At 42.9% G+C, this 17,479-nt stretch overlaps 1 protein-coding gene across 1 annotated transcript in view; it reads left to right on the forward strand.

Moving 5' to 3' along the window:
• Positions 1 to 17,479, forward strand: part of LOC117468360 (tyrosine-protein phosphatase non-receptor type 12-like) — a 63,827-nt gene that overhangs the window by 38,991 nt on the left and 7,357 nt on the right. The window contains 4 exon segments of the mRNA XM_034112430.1: positions 1,977 to 1,995; positions 1,998 to 2,061; positions 11,506 to 11,677; positions 11,879 to 12,809. Coding sequence (XP_033968321.1) covers positions 1,977 to 1,995; positions 1,998 to 2,061; positions 11,506 to 11,677; positions 11,879 to 12,809 — 1,186 coding nt within the window.

The raw sequence follows: 17,479 nt of genomic DNA on the forward strand, positions 1-17,479 counted from the left end.
ATGGCAGAATATGGCACTATTTTCACATGAATATTCCATTGTCTATATGTATACCACGAGCTGCAAAATGACCGCCTAACCCCACTGTACAGGCGGGTACTTGTTTAGATCTACCTGGGCAGGCTCTGTTTTGCCGTGGTATCCTGGCACCTGCGGGCCGCAGAGGGGCGGCGTAGACTGCTGCTCCGGGGGCGAGGGCGGCGAGTCAGGCGGGAGTAAGCTAGTGTCCACAACGGAGGGGTAACGTGATGTCCCCATCTGACCTGTTGCTACGGTCTGCAGTAGATGCAGTGTGCTGGCGTTTAGTGATGGTTGCTTTAACCATTTTCGTATAAATGATTATCCACAGATGTGTGTCACTGCTGTGGAAGCACTTTGGAAATGATGCATGCGCACGCGGAGCAGGTCACGCGCACCTGACACCATTTGTTGTTTGTATTTTTCGCTCCGTTCTCTTTTTTGAATAGAGGGTGCATACATTCAAACTGCCCCGAAGATCCTGACGCGAAGCCTGAAGGGTAAACACCAGGTTACTAATCTACCCGCACAATTTGTCTGGTTCGGAATGTCTCGCTGTGTTAGTACATTGTTAAAAAAACAAAACACCATTTAATTTCGGGTTAAAATGTGTTGTAACTGCGTCACTGAGCATTGTGGGAATATATTACCCACATTTCATTAGTAATGCGTTACATTACTTCGTTACAGCAAAAAGTAATATATTACTGTAAACTCCGTTACTTTTGTAACGCGTTACACCCAACACTGCCACACACACACACACACACACACAACAACACACACACACACCACACACCACACACACCACACACACAACACACACACCACACACACACACACACACACACCACACACGCACCCAAACGTGCCTCCCACTTATACATGCACTAAACATAAAGCACAAAGTATCTGTTCTTGGCTACTGTATTTTCCTAGTGCTGTAAAGGTCTGTCACACACACGCGCACACACACACACACACACATCCCACACTCTGCTGGCAGCAGGCGCTGCATTGTTAGCAGGGAGTTTTCCCACCAAATGATCTCCACAAACAGCACGCTGTGTTTTCATCATGAACCCTGAATCTTCTCTTCATCAGTGGAGAGAGAGAATCAAAGAATGAGTCACGGGGGAGGAGAGGAGAGGAGGAGGAAGCTGAAGGATGAGAGGAAGAGAGGAAGAAAGGGAAGATTAGGCGGGAGGAGGAGCGCTTCTTTCAGGAACAATTTCAATCTTTCAGTGAAGCAACTTCCTGCCTCTGCTCCAGAAACATCTAGAGAGGAGAGAGCGAGAAGGGCGCTGGTAGAGAACGCTCTCAGCTGGAGGGAGGTCTCTTTAAAGAGGCTCTATTGTACTTCCTGTAGTGTGTTCTAGAGCTTTCTGTGGAAACGGTCTGCAAAGACTCAAATCCCTGTGCTCCCTCTCCAGAGGGAATTTCTCTCCCACACACCCCCAAAATGTAAATAGTTTGATTGAGGTATTTGGCACACAATTTACGAGGCTACTTAAGGTTATAAAAATATATTTCAACTCAATATAATTTGGTCTTCATAGATTGTTTTATTCTCATCATACTTCAGTGGAAAAAGCAAATAAGAATATATAAATTGAAATGCATTATTATAATTATTACAAAAATCTTTTTTTTTTCACTGGTATGAAAACATCGTGGAACTTAAACTTGTGTGTGGTGTGTGTGTGTGTGGTGTGTGTGTGTGTGTGTGTGTGTGTGGTGTGTGTGTGTGTGTGTGTGTGTGTGGTGCTGTGGTGTGTGTGTGTTGTGTGGTGTGTGTGTGTGGTGTGTGTGGTGTGTGTGTGTGTGGTGTGTGTGTGTGTGTGTGTTGTGTGTGTGTGTGTGTGTGTGTGTGTGTGTGTGTGTGTGTGGTGTGTGTGTGTGTGTGTGGTGTGTGTGTGTGTGTGTGTGTTGTGTGTGTGTGTGTGTGTGTGGTCCAGGAGGAGAACAGTCCAGATAAACAAGCCAGCAGTCGGATGATGAGAGATGGGACACCCCGCCTCCAAAACCTCCACGCATACGCAGGTAAGATGTTTGTTAGCTTTTCAAAACTTCAGAGGAAACGGTGAATAATCCCGCACTCATCCTCCAAATGATTGGATGGACACAGCCGTGAGCAGTCGGTGGGAAGTGAGCACAGTGTGTGTAGGGGCAATCCAACACAACAACAAGTGTGTGTGGAGTAAAAACATACCAGAAGCAGCTGCGTACTTTTCACCAGAGTCTTTTGACACGTTATTCCCCACCAGCCCGGCCTCCACTTTTACTGAAGTTAACTACAGCTGTGGCCCGAGGAGGAGCTTAATGTATTATAGACACATTTAGCACATTGTAACAATCCCCTGCAACAACCCTCGGCTGGTTAAAGCAGAGCAGCGACATCTTCCATCTCCCTCTGTGACAGTTGGTATCTGTCACATGCATAAACACTTTCTTTGGCACGGTTCCCACATGTATCCCCCTCCTCATTCCTTTCTTATCCTCTCTTTCTGCTTCTCTTCTTCTCCCTGCCCCCTTTTCCTCACCCTCTTTCCTCACCCCCTTTGATCTATGAGCCCAGCAGTGGTTGTCCTCCACTTTCTCTCAGTTCATCCCCAGCCCCCTTATGTCCTCTACTTATGAAGTATGCACAGCATGCCAGTGTTCATGCAACAGCTTTAGATAGATTCTCAAACATGTTTCCCTTAATTACCTGATGCTCTCAACACGTCCAGCTTGTGTGTGTGACTCATTCGGTGCCATGGTACATTAGAGGATTGCATTCTCCCAATTCTAAACCTCTGTAAAGGCAGAACATGATCCATCACATTCATGACCCGTGTTGTGTTGCTCTAAAGTTGTCCTGCTCAGCTCGGATGGATTTGTCTCCGGTCTGATGGGAAAGCAAACATTTTTCAGAGGTCCTAATTTTGGGATGTAGCTTCAAGCGATGTGTTTACAGAAAAGTTATTTCCTGCTCTAAGTAAAACAGACACATTTGAAGTCAGAGAGATGCTGCCAAAAAAACAGGCTTTCCTGGAATACTTTAAAATCTCAGTTGTGTGTCTTTCTCTGTCGGTGTGCTCCTTCACTTTCCTAAAGGAATACTGTCAGGCCTGGGTTAAGCCTGGGAGTATTTTAGTGATGGTAGAAGAAGCTATTTTTACCAACATAGTCCACATTCTACCGGTTGCATTCCCCCGGGTCACTTTAGCAGTGCAAGTGTGTGTGGGAGAAATGTTTTCTGTGTGTGTGTGTGTTAGAGGAAAAAACTGCCGGAAGTCAAATGAGCCTGGCATCAAGGTTATAGATACTGAGTCATAGCTTTTATATACATACACACATATTCACAACCACACCCTGAGGAGTCATATCCTTTGAAATGTCACAATAAAGTCTGTCAGAAGCACTTCAATAAGTACCAATAGGTGGAATTAAAGATTTTGTTTAGTCTTTTTTACTTATGTTTCGATGAATTCCTTCTTCTTTTTCAAGTAATAACTTGTAAAAGTAAAAAATCCAAGCTGAGCTATAATTTTATTCATCCATAAAATCATAGAAGTGTAACCATCCCTATTACCGGAAAATTGGAAATAAATACCCAGAAAACTATACTTAAAAAACATATTTCACAAAAGCCTGTGGGACCATTTCAAGAAAGGACAGGGACGACATTGTGTTGGTGTCTGTATGAGTCTATCCTCAGCACAACCTGAAACCAGGAAGTGTCTCTTTAAGTGAAATCGCCCTCTGGCACGTCGCTGCTGTGAACCCAATCTGTGATTAAAAATGCAGCGTCTTCCCTCTGGAGCTCATGAGGAGGGACAGAGCGCGGCTTGAGTTTATGAGAGCGTGGGCGCTGCATACATTTCAAGTTCTTGTGAATGCGTGCATCTGTGCATACATGTGCGTTTAGAGGCTGCATGTGTACGTGTGTGTGATGTTTGTGTGCCCGAGGTCTGCTCTTAAACAGAATGGATGCTTGTAGTGTTTAATACTTCAGGGAGCAGAACAACTTGTGCATGGTGAGGTATGTATAATGCTCTTTGAAGCATATTTAAAAAGCAGTTATAGGCAAACATTTAATACATGGTTTTAAAACAACATAATAGACAGATATAAGGACATAGTGTTTATTATTTTATTATACAGCTTTTTCAGCAATAAGAACTTCTATAAATACAATTGTAATACAAGCAGTGTCAGAAATAAGCAGGTAAAAACCCTAACATTCAAGATATTTTCTGACAATAAAGAGGGCAAAAATGATTCAAACCAAGAAATTCTAACCTGATAACAGTTGTTTGTACAGCCTTTACTTCCAGTACAGTCCCACAGGAGGAGTTATTGTCCTTTCCAAATACACAATGTCTGCATACGACTGAGTCATAGGACACATCATTTATTATATGCTTACATGCTGCACAGAACATCGAGGACAAATACCTGTCTTTTTACATCTGCACACACAAAAGTACAAATCTGAAATAGCAATGTATATGATTTAAAAAAAAAAAAAAAAAAAAAAGGTATAGTGTTTGACAGGTTATGGGAATTGGTTCAAGAATGTTACAAATAATTGTTCTAACGAGGCAGATCATTCTGGTGAATAGTTCAAATCAAAGCCAATTAAAGGTGGGGTAGGTAAGTTTCAGAAACCGGCTCGAGATACACTTTTTGTTATATTCCATGGAATGCTCTTAACATCCCGATAGCAATGAATATCTGAAGTGCTTTGACAAAAAATCCATAAAAAAAAAAGTCATCTGTAGAAGCCGTAATACTGTAAAAAGTACAACCAATCCGTTTAGCCGGCTCGGCTAAACACCTGCCTGTCAGCCTTCCATCGGGGCACAAACTTATCTCGTTCCCTCATTGGTTCGTGTGTGTTGGGGGAGGGGCTCTATAAGGAAGTGGCAGATTTTCTACGGTTGTGTATTTTCAAATTCTAGCGATCTCGAGCCGGTTTCTCAAACTTACCTACCCCACCTTTAAGGAAAATAAAAATAAATGGGAGTGTGTGAGAGAAACTCAGGGACTTTAGCCTTTGCAGACCATTAACATGCACAGAAACCTACAGAACACACTACAGGAGAGAGAGGGAAAACCCAAACATCAGAACAGGGCCTCTTTAAAGTAAGTTGCAGTATGGCCATTTATTCACAGATGTAGAACGTTTCTCACAGAATATCAGCACAGCTCACATTGAGCTTTGATCATTTGACTCTTTGTTTATTGCAGCTCAACACTGATACTACTACTTTATCCTCTTGATGCACACCCACGTAATATTTTCATGCATCCTTTTTTCATGGACGTCCTAGTGCTGCAGTTTTCACATGGTGTATGTGCTTTCACTCTTTGCTTTATTTGTTTTTCTGTAACTTATTAGCTGCTGTAATAGCTCAGCTTCCCTTAGGAATCATTTTTAATTTAATCCGATCTTATCTTAGAGAACACAGGGCCGATTCATATCCCCATGAAAACAAGCAGCAGCTGTGGGAATCCTCTGTTATTACCACGTTATATATTTGCATTGCTCATGCACTGAGGATACAGAGGAGGATATTCTCATGGGTGATTTATGTTTTCATTAAAGAGAGCTGCTTTAACCTGGAGGCCATATGTTTCTTCATTCTGATGGTTAAAAATGTCTTATTTGAGTTCAATCTCAGCGTAAGATCATGACCTCTGTCCTGAGAATTATAACGAATGTTATTATTAAGGCTCGACATCATTTTCAAGTAATATTGAAACAATACCTGCATTTGATCCATTTTGTAACCAGGAATAAAGGAAACGACTTTTATAGTGTACAGTTTGTGTTGGTGGAGTCGAGTGTGGTGTGTTTCACAAAATAGTAATGGTATCCTATATATTTTTTTTAATCTCTGGCCTAGTGTAGTCGATGTTTTAGTATTTAGAAAATATATACGCTTTGGATTGACATTACATTTGGATTACATTTCATTTAGCTGGTGCTTTTATCCAAAGCGACTGACTATAATATTCAACCACGAAGAAACAAACTCAGAAACAACAATGCTGCAGGTACATTTCCTATCTATAAACCCAACCAGATTAAGTGCTACTGCATTAGCTTCACTTAAAGCCAAACCTTTGTGAGTGCCCCGCACAGAAGAGATTTTCTATATATATTTTATTGGCCCAGGTGCAGTGGAAATAGGTGAGTTTTCAATCTGTGACAGAAGATGTGTCAACTTTCTGATATCCTGGTATGAGTAGGAATCTCCTTCTACCATTTAGCAGCCAGGATAGCATACCATGTGTGTATTATGTGTGGGTCCAACTAGCAGTGAGGAAGTAGCAAGCCGATTGGACGATGCAGAGTGATGAAGTGTAGGATTTACCATGTCCTGGATGTAGGAAGAACGATAGTTACGTATGTAACTACGGTCCTATGAATCCTGGATGACCGCCAGAATTCTTGGTCACTCGGAATCTCGTGTTCCTGCGAGAAGATTCCATAGGACTGAACTCGTTGACAACACCAGAACTTATGCCTTCCGGGGTCATACGAGGTCACACGTGACTTTGTTGATATAAATATTCGACAGAAGATATTCAGTGCTAAGCACTCAGTAAGGATGAAATAGAACCAGATCCCTTCACATCACAGTAGGCCAGTACCAGTTTCTAGAAGTGGATTTGGGCAGCCACTAGCAGTCAGCGAAGGGAGCGGAGGAGTGGTGCATTTTTGGAGAACTCACCACATGCTTCCCATTTCTAAACAAAAAGACACATGTCAGCCTCTGTCATAGACGTTGGTCAACTACTGAGTCAATACAGCTTTATGAGGAAGACTTTTACAGGATGGTTGCAACTCCAAAGTTGCTCAAGAAAAGGAAGTCCCCTTTCCCAGCATGCACACTCTCTGTCTCACTTTCTATCTGTAACACACACACACACACACACACACACACACACACACACACACCACACACACACACACACACACACACAGCATCATGTGCAGTCCTACATTAGCGCTTGCCTCAGCTTTAGGTTTGGCACGCCACCACTTCCTCTCACAGTTTTTTACTGTGTATATACACAGTATATTTGAATACATATACATGTATATCCTGTGGAGTGTAACATGATCTTATTGGTAACTTTCCATAACTGTTGGACTGGCTTGCTCACAACTTCCATATCCTGCATTCATGTTATTATCAGCAGGTGTGTTTATAAGTAGTTCATAAGCACAGAGAACACAGGCTCACCGCATGCTAGGTGTTTCTAAAGTTTTTGTTGTTGTTATTACTGTCACGAAATGTACAACCTAACCCTGGTCCACCTAGTAGTAGTAGTCAGATCGCTACTCCTGCTGATTTTAAAGCTAGGTCTGGGTTGGGTTTCATCCACTTGAATGTGTGAGTCTGTTAGGTAAACTAGATTTTGTCCGCATCTGGGCGAGCTCGACTGACGCTGACGTCATTGTTTTATCAGAAACATGGCTAAATAAATCTATTTTGGCCTCTGACATTGCCTTAAATGGTTATAATGTGTATCGTTCCGGTCCGGCCTAATAAAGGTGGTGGCGTTGCCATTTATGTTAAGAATAAGTTCAGTGTAACCACATTAGTTTCCAAATCTATCAGTAAGCAATTCGAATTTTTAGCCTTAAATATAGAAGTGTCAAAGGGGCAACAGGTCATGGTGGTGGGCTGCTACAGACCCCCCTCAGCTGGCAAGGACTCCTTGTCTTCGCTAGCAAATCTTTTATCGCAACTAGACTACAAGGAAATAGTGCTACTTGGAGATTTTAACTGGGACTGGTTAACTGCAGTGTCAGAGGATTTTAAAAACCTTTGTATCTCATTGAATGTTACTCAGATTGTGGACAGTCCTACTCGCCCTAATATTAAGTCCCCTAATAAATCCTCCCTAATTGATCTCATTTGAACTAATGCTCCCTATAAATACTTATCTGTGGGAGTATTTGCGAATGATCTGAGTGATCACTGTGTTGTCGCCACAATTAGGGACACTAAGGTTCAAAAGGTTAAACCTCTTATTATCATCAAGAGACATACAACATTTTGTGGAGCAGGGTTTTGTTCATGATCTGTTTGGGTTTGATTGGGGAAACATGGATCTGTGTGCTGATGTAGAAACCGCATGGTCTTATTTTTATCTTGGTGTTATGGAGATCATTGATAGACATGCACCCCTGCGTACATTTAGAGTGAAGGGACGAGACAATCTTTGGTTTTCTGCTGAACTGTCCAGTCTCCTTCATGAGAGAAACAAGGCCTGGGCAAAGGCTAGGAAATCAGGCTCAGAGATAGAATGGCTGCGTTTTAGGCAGCTAAGGAATAGCTTCACTTCAAATGTCAAAAGTGCTAAGTCGAAGTACTATTTGTCAGTTACCACAGAAAACCTAAATAATCCTAGGACATTTTGGAAAGCCATAAAATCGATATCCACCGGTGAGATCCGTAATGAGCTACCTCCGTGCCTTACCACAGCATCTGGCTCTATATCGGACAGGGCCACCATGTTAAATTGCTTTAATGAGCATTTTGTGTCCTGTGGCTCTATGTTTGATTCTGTTTCTAACTCTGCTTCTGTAAACACCCCAATCCGTGACTCTGAACAATGTGGTCTGGAAAACCCTTTCAGTTTTACTCCTTTTACTGTCAATGTTGTTCATGAAGCCTTATCTAAGCTAGATCCTAAGAAACCGGCTGGCCCGGACAACGTAGAACCTTTCTTTTTAAAGATGGCTGCAGATTGTATTGCTCTTCCTCTTACTACTCTTTTTAACCTCTACCTCAGCACAAATGCAATTCCAAAAGTATGGAAGTCAGCTTATGTCTTGCCTTTGCTAAAAGGAAGGGAGGCAAGTATTTTAAATAACTATAGGCCAATCTCTAAATTCTCAGTTCTGGCGAAGGTTCTTGAACGCTTAGTGAGTGAACAGGTAAAGGAGTTTTTATGTACAAATGACATCCTGTCTAAACATCAGTCAGGCTTCAGAAAGCAACACAGCACCATCACTGCCACAATGAAAGTGGTGAATGACATTACGAGTATTTTAGATAATAAGCAGAGTTGTGCAGCTCTGTTTATTGACCTTTCCAAAGCGTTTGGACCGTCGATCATCGCATCTTAAAGCAGAGGCTGCTCAGTATTGGCATATCCAGCCATGCAGTGGGTGGTTTGTGAACTACCTCTCTGAAAGGTCCCAATGTGTTCACTTTATGGGCTGTCTTCTGAGTGGTTAAACATTGCTAATGGTGTTCCTCAAGGTTCTATTTTAGGTCCACTTTTATTCTCCATATATATCAACAGTTTAGGTGAAAATGTGAATGAAGCTACTTTACATTTTTATACGGACGATACCGTGATGTACTGTGCAGGTCCCTCCATTAAGGAGGCTGGTGTTAAATTACAGGCTGTTTTTAACATTATTCAGACTCAGCTCGCTGAGCTTAAGCTTCTTTTAAATGTTGATAAAACCAAGGTAATGCTCTTTTCTAAAGCTAAAAAGACACCAGAGCCTGTTTTGGATATTGTTACTATGCAAGGACAAGTACTTGAAGTGGTTACCTGTTATAAATCGGGACGGGTGGCGCAGTGGCCTGTGCATCCGATCATCAGATCAAGGGGGAGTGCTGGGGAACTCCAGTTCGAAACCCACTCCTGCCGCCACTGCGTCAGGCCGTTGTGCCCTTGGGCAAGACACTTCACCCGGATTTGCTCCTGTGGGTATTGTCCACAGTACATGTATAATATCAATGTATACTTGTAAAAGCGCCTCGATGACCTCGAGGCGTGAAGATGGACGGTGTGGCGCAGTGTGCTGTGCAATGATCATCAGATCAAGGGGTGAAACCCGCCGGTGTGTCCTTGGGCAAGACACTTCACCTGAACTTGCTCCTGTGGGTATTGTCCACAGTGACCATTGCATGTATGATATATGTGTAATGTGTGTATATGTAAAGCGCTTTGAGTCATTGAAAAAGCGCTATAATAAATGTAAGGAATTATTTATTAATTATTATTATAAATACCTAGGTATCTGGCTTGATGATTGTCTTGCTTTTAAACTTCATGTCAATAACCTGCTTAAAAAGTTGAGGGTTAGGCTAGGGTTCTTTTTCAGAAACAAGTCCTGTTTCTCGCTTGAGGCCAGGAAAAGGCTCGTCACTGTGACCTTTTTACCTGTGCTGGACTATGGTGATTTGTTGTATATGAATGCACCTGCCTATTGCCTGAACAAGTTAGATGCCGCCTATCACAGCGCACTGAGATTTGTCACAAATTGTAAAGCGCTTACTCATCACTGTACCCTGTATGCCAGGGCAGGTCTGCCATCACTCTCTGTACGGAGGCTCAGTCATTGGTACACGTTCATCTATAAAGCTTTGTTGGGTAAACTCCCGTATTATATCTGCTCTCTGATAACACAGAGAGTTGCAAGCAGCTATTGTCTGAGGTCACATGATGTGGTCTTGTTAGATGTGCCAAGAGCAAGGACTGTCTTAGGTAAGACAGCTTGTATGTGCGCAGCTCCACTTGCTTGGAACAATCTTCAGCAAGAATTGAAACTGAGCAATCTCATTCCTCTGCATGTTTTTAAAGCTAGGTTAAATGAAATGCTCATTGATACTATGGGCACTTGTAAATGTCTATAACTATGTAAATGTATCCTGTAAATATAATGTATAATGTCCTTTATGTTTATGTTTCATGTGGAACCTATATGCTGCAGGTCTCCCTTGAAAAATAGATCTATGATCTCAATGGGACCAATCTCGTTAAATAAAGGTTTGAAATGAAATAAAATGAAGGCTAGAGAAATATATATCACATCTTTATGCATTACTGCAGATACTGCACTAGCACATACATCCACTGAATACCACATAACTCTCTCTTTACGCTGGCTGAAGATACTTTTTCTTAATTTAAGCATTTCCCTTTGGAAATGTGTCTTCAACTCTGCACTGCAGTCCCAGAAACATTAGATAATAAATACATTTATTTGAGAGGAATGCACTCTGAATTCAGTCTGTTTTCAGTTTGCTTTACGTCATCACTTTTGCACTTAAATCCTGAAACTATATAGGTGAAACATTTCAACTCTGCCACCTAGTGTTGACTGTCGTCACAACATTATCAGAAACTGCCTTTTAGTTGTATTAATGTATGCAATACATGTAGTCAGAGTTGATTCATCATTATTTATAGAAAGAGAATAATTCATGTCAGACGGTTGTTTGAGCCCTGTGATGAAATTCTTGCCTTTTCATCATTCTCATTTCCTAATTTTCTTAACCACAGTCTTGAAACCTGTTGCCTCCTTCTTCTTTCTCTTTCATCAAAGACTTTTGGTTTGGTCATTACTTTAACGTGTAAAACTCTCTTGTAGCAAATGTTGAATACAAATGAATGGAATCTCTGTGGATGTGCAGGGTTTAATTTCTGTTTTCTGTTTCTGTTGGTCTCTCTGTGTAGTGCCCAGGCAGAAGGGGATGTGAAGGAGGAGATACTGCAGCCGCCTGAGCCTCACCCCGTCCCCCCCATCCTGACTCCGTCTCCCCCGTCAGCCTTCCCCACCGTCACAAACGTACGGCAGGACAACGACCGCTACCACCCCAAACCTGTCATCCACGTCCTGGCTACACAGGTGAGTCCAGCTTTACAGAAACGTACACAGTTGCTGGTCATTTTTTTTATTTTACAAATATCAAATAAGACAAAAACTAATCCTAAACACTAACTCCCTTTCAGACCTGCCCCCCCCCAACACAGAGACGACTTCTGTGTTTTCTAGGTGGTGCTCCATTTGGAAAAGGTGCTTCAATGTTTCCTTTACTTTTCCTTTCAGAATAAAGACGCCAACCTGCAGCAGAACAAATCTGAACCCAGTCTAAACAAGCAGAGCAGTTCCTCAGAGCAGAAAGACCAAAATCTACAAAGTGGAAAACAGCCGACTCAGGTCTCAAATCTAGATCTCAACGACAACTATAACAACAAATCAACATCCAGTAAATCGGACTCGGGCCAGAGCCAGACGCAGACCCCCTCCTCGCCGCTCTCCCCGGCTGTTTTAGAATGTTCCGGCGTTCCTCGGATCGAGAGGAAGCTGAGCATTGAGATTAAAAAGGTGCCGTTACAGGAAGGACCTCGTAGTTTTGACACTTCCTCCTCCATGGGGGTAGCAGGCGGAGCTGGCAGCGGCTCAGCCAATAACGCAGGAGCGCTGCAGAGAAGTCACGCCTTCAAAGCCCGCTCTGGCCAATCCCTGCTCACGTCTAGCTCTTCGCTGTCGGAGGACTCGGGCACAGAGGGAGGAGCGGGTGGGTGTGGGGAGGGTCCTGCAGAGGGGGGGGTCCTCACCAGACCAAACCACCTCCCTGTGAAGAGTGAGAAGGGGGAGACACTCGGGGGGGAGAAACTGGACGTGAAGGGTGGCCATGCAGCGTGGAGTCAGGTCTGCAACAGTCCTGACAAACACTTCCCCAAAACCTCCTCCTCGTCTTCCTCCTCAGACCGTGCCGCTCCCTCCTCCTCCTCCTCTTCCTCCTCCTCCTCCACTCCTGTTAGGACTGCCCTGAGCTTCACCAACCCCCTGCACTCGGATAACTCGGACGAGGAGGGGGACAGCGAGATGTCCGGAGGAAACGAGGGTTACCGTACTAATGTATCCATGGCAACAGCCGTGGTAACAGCATCCCCTCACCATGGAGACCAGCTGCCGGTCCGGAAGGTGTCGTCCATGTCCATCGCAGGGCAGGGGTCTCCGTCAGCCACAGCAAGTATGTCAGTCTGCTGCTTTGATTGAATGACTCTGACTCTAACTAACTGGCTGCTTCCTCTCACAGCATCCACTAACAACTATACAGGAAGTCAGTTAAATAGGAATCTGAATGAACTCAATCATAATACATAAATCCTATTAAGGCCTAGTCCACTCGTACACAGGTATTTGTGTACATTGGGTTTCATCCTCCTTAGCTCTAAGAAACTAAATCCTATCTATGCACATGCAGTGTCTGATTCATGGGAGTGTTGGATAACGGGAGCTCCACAACACATTCTCACCCCTCTGTCCCTCAACATAGGCAAACAGTAACTTTACAGTCATCTGTGAACATGTACGTAAAGTCATTTGGATACTTCTGCAATTATAGATGTATTTCTGCCGCCACTGCATTCTCTAAAAGGAGTCAACGCGCTTACACAAGCCAAACACTCCCTCTCTCCGTGTCAGTTTCTAACCGGTTCACCCTAACAAGAGTTTTACAAAATCACCATTTTCATGGACCCCAAATATTGTGGAGGAAAGGCCTAAATGCATAGAAAAAGCTTGGTTAACATAAATCCCAGTGTACGTGTGGAGGAAGTGTTTGACATCAGTTCTGAGGAGTCTATTTAAAGGGGAATACCTCCTTGAATAAAAAAAGAAACGATCCTATGTAATACAATTGGAGCATGAGCTACTAGCTAAAGCCAGAAACCAGACATTATCACCAAGGACAATGACATATTTCAGTGTTTGGATTTGGGAGAGAGTTTACTAATATTTCTGTATTGAATTTGAGCATAGGAACAACCTGTGGGCATTTTCAAATGGGTGTACTTCCCATTAAGTTCTACGGACTCTATCTCTGGTAAAAAAACCTGAGAGTAACTCTTTATTCTCCTCACACACATTCGCTCAGAGGAACCACACGCTACATCAGGGGTGTCAGACTCAAGGCCCGGGGGCCAAATCCGGCCCGCGACTTCATTTTATGCGGCCCCACAAGAGCTTGCAAAGAACGGTTACAGGCTGATTTACAGAAGCATACAAACTACATGTCCCACAATGCATCTCTGATTTGACTTTTTTCTCAGAATTAGACTTTTTTATTTCAAGATTTCACTTTTTTTCTTTTTAAATCATGTTGTGACATGCTCACTGAAGAGACTTGCAATTATTTCCCCTAGACTTCTGCTTTCAGACATAGTTAATTATGAAGTTATTACCCTGTCCGATAATAATCCAATGCAGAGGCAATAACATTATTTTATATATATATAACATATTTATATATGCATTTTTATATAGTCTTAAAGTTACAACCGGCCCTTTAAGTGCAACCATAATGCTGATGTGGCCCGTGGTGAAATTGAGTTTGACACCCTTGCGCTACATGTTCTGGGTTAGACAACAGACCACATGCTAACTAATAACCTGTATCTGTCAACACACACCACCGTCCTCCCTGCTGGGCTCAGACGGAGGCAGAGAGACGAGAGGGAAAGAAGTCACAAGAGAAACCGAGATAGTTCTACTGAGCTCGTCTCAGTGGCTGTATAACTAATTGGTCGGTTTGTGAGGAATGCTGCAAATGTTAACAGGCAAACATCTGTCAAAACAACTCTCCTCTTCCTCTCTCAGCTTGTGTGTGTGTGTGTGTGTGTGTGTGTGTGTGTGTGTGTGTGTGTGTGTGTCTAAGTGAGTGGGATTGCAAATGGGAGAAAGAAACCCTGTTTTTGTTTCAGTGTGTGTGTGCATGTTGGATGGTGAAGGATCAACACTGCATGATTGGGATGAATACACAGCAGCCAACTGTGCTCACTTTGTGTTGAACAGAGCTGTGGCCCTCTGTGAGGCTCCTGTCATCATCAGACCTGAGCTGGGTTTCTCTTCTGGAGCCAAAGACCCGCTCCTCTTCTCTGACGATTTCAAAATCATGAGCTTTTGAAATCTGATTTTCGCTGCGATTGGAGCTGACACGGAATGTTTTGAAGTGGCTTGGAAATGGTTTTGTTCTTGAATGGATTCAAAGCTTGATGAATTAAGACTTAACTGCATACTTACATATTTGGATTCACTGTTCGGGTGCATGATGTCCATCTATCAATAAATCAGTTAAAAGGATATTAATAATGGTGTGGAATAAGTAGATTAGCCATAGGTTTTTAAAGGGTTTCCAGCCCCACCCCACTGGAAATAGTTCATAGATAAAAGTTTATGATCCGACTTGTGCCAGATATTTTAGAGAACATAGCCTTTTAGTAGTTTAAGAACGTAGATGACACTCTATCAGACCATAGTAATTATACAAACCTAAACAAATCTTGATACGACATTTTATAGAAAATGAATGTACCCACGGTGCTTACTGTGATGTTGAAGAAAGTTGCAATGTGCACAGACAGAGCACAAATAACACGTTTTTATTTTAAATTGGATCCTTCTTGTTTCAGGAACTAAAGAGAAAATAGGCTGTTAGAGTGACAACAACATGGATTTCTTAAAAACAAAATATATATATATATATTCATTCATACTAGACAGCCATAACACACACTTTGAGGAACTATTCTTCCAAAATAAAGTGATGCTTTCTAATAATATCAAATACAATTCTAATGTTGTGGAAGCCATTTAAATGTCTCATACATCATGCTCTCCTGAAGTATTTCCAGTATGTAGGAACACTGCAGAGGTTCTCCTGGTCCTGGATGGGCTACTTGTGTTTTGGTGTGCTTGGCTTCTGGCACTGTGTGTGTGTGTGTGTGTGTGTGGGCTGTGGTGCTTTGAGTCGGTGTGAGGCTCTGATGGCTGCTGTCCGCTCGTTCACAATCTAACTGCTGTTAGAGAGGGCTGAGAGCTTGCTGACGCTGCTGTTGGTTAAGGACAACACGCTGGTGGCTGCTGGTTGTGCTGGTTGAATCATCAATTAACCAACCAAACTGTACACGTTTTTTTTATAAAAGGTGTTTGCAGTTCAAAGAAGAAATACAATCAGTTAAAAACAGGGGAAACAATGCGTGTAAAGTTAGAATTAAAAACATACAGTCAATGTAGACAATCAATTATTCTTAAACCTGCCAATCAAAATCTTTGCTTTGCTATCGGTATATGTGATATTTCATTAATTAGTATTCAATTATTATCTGGACAAATAGACATGCTAGTTCCACTTTTCTCATATTGATTTAACTTCAGTGAGATCAGGAACAACAGAATAATTTGGCTCTGGCTCTAATAACTTATAGTGACATGAACCTGCTGTACACACTCGTAATGTTTCCAGAAATACCTTTCTTTCTAAAGTAACTATTGGCTAACGCAGACATCCATCTGCACTGGCTTTAGATAGTCGATTAGGGTCAATAGAGTGGCGAAGTCTCTCATTTTCCGGGGGACCTCCATGGGACCTTATTTCGGAAAAATCATGCATTGAAGTCAATTGAGAGAGAAAGATTATCTTTCGATCCCGTTTGAATTGTGCCACGAATTACACATATGATGTTTGTCAATTTAAAAGATCATTTTGCAAGTCACAAAAATAAAAATGTGTCGTAAAAATGTGAAGTAACACATTTGTTTGTGTGAAACCGCTCAATAGCCGCTTTCACACCAAGTACTTTGCCGTACTTAGTGCCGGCACTTATACCTCATTCACACCAACGCAACTCCGGTTCAAGCTCCGTGCTAGAGCTTTTCAGGTTCAGAACCGGTTCTTTGGTTTAGCTCCGGCTCTTTTCACACTACCTTAGAGTCCGACTGGTGCTGCGTCATTGTGTCATCGTTTGCGTCATGACGTAACCGTTTGCGTGCCTGCTTCATAAAGCCAAACCGCGCGGAAACCCCTCACAGCTGACACCGACAACCGATTGTGCTCCAGCTTCCTCTGTACCTCTTCGGAAGACCAGATTCCCAGTAAGTAGCTGGTCTCTTCAGTGGACCACTGCTGCTTGTTAAGTTTCTCCATCGTTGTGTACAAACTGGATAAAACGCCGGCTTTTTGTTGTTGTTCAAGAGTTGATTTTTTTGGTGCTCAAAATGAACCGGATTCCGGAGCTAAGAGGCTGCTCCGCTGCGGTGTGAACAGGAACACCCGGTGCTTTTCAAGCTCCAGCTCCGAACCGGCCCTGAAACACCGTTGGTGTGAATGAGGTATGAGTGCCCTGGCACTTATTACCCCAGGGCACTAAGTACCAATCGCGTTCACACCGGAGTACTTTTCCCTGAGGGAAGATTACGCAAATGAGCCGCTGACGTCACTTCGTCTTCTTCTGCTTTGGGTTTACTGGCAGGCCGCAAACAACTATACGGCGTATACTGCCCATGGATGTATAACCGAAGTCCCCGGCCGGGAGCTTCCAGCAGCTTCTACTGAAGCCAGTCCCCAACTCCGGGTAAATCGTCAGAACGCCGACACCTCCTCATCTCCACCTCTCCCATGTTTTTTTTTGTGTTGCCATAAGTTATTTTCTCTCCGTTGGTGCGCGGGGCTAATGCTTTTGCTAATAATGCTAATGCCAGCAAATACAATGGCGGCTTCAAAAAACTTTTCAGAGTTTTACAGGGCGTGGTTTGCAATTCGCCCAGCCAATCGAAATTGGTACTTTTTTGGCACTAAAAATGGGGGTAAAAGTTCCCGGCACTCTTTTTGGTGTGAACGCGACACTAGGGGTACTAACGGAA

The sequence above is a fragment of the Pseudochaenichthys georgianus genome, chromosome 23 (genome assembly GCF_902827115.2).
Source record: "Pseudochaenichthys georgianus chromosome 23, fPseGeo1.2, whole genome shotgun sequence".
Taxonomy (NCBI): Eukaryota; Metazoa; Chordata; class Actinopteri; order Perciformes; family Channichthyidae; genus Pseudochaenichthys; species Pseudochaenichthys georgianus.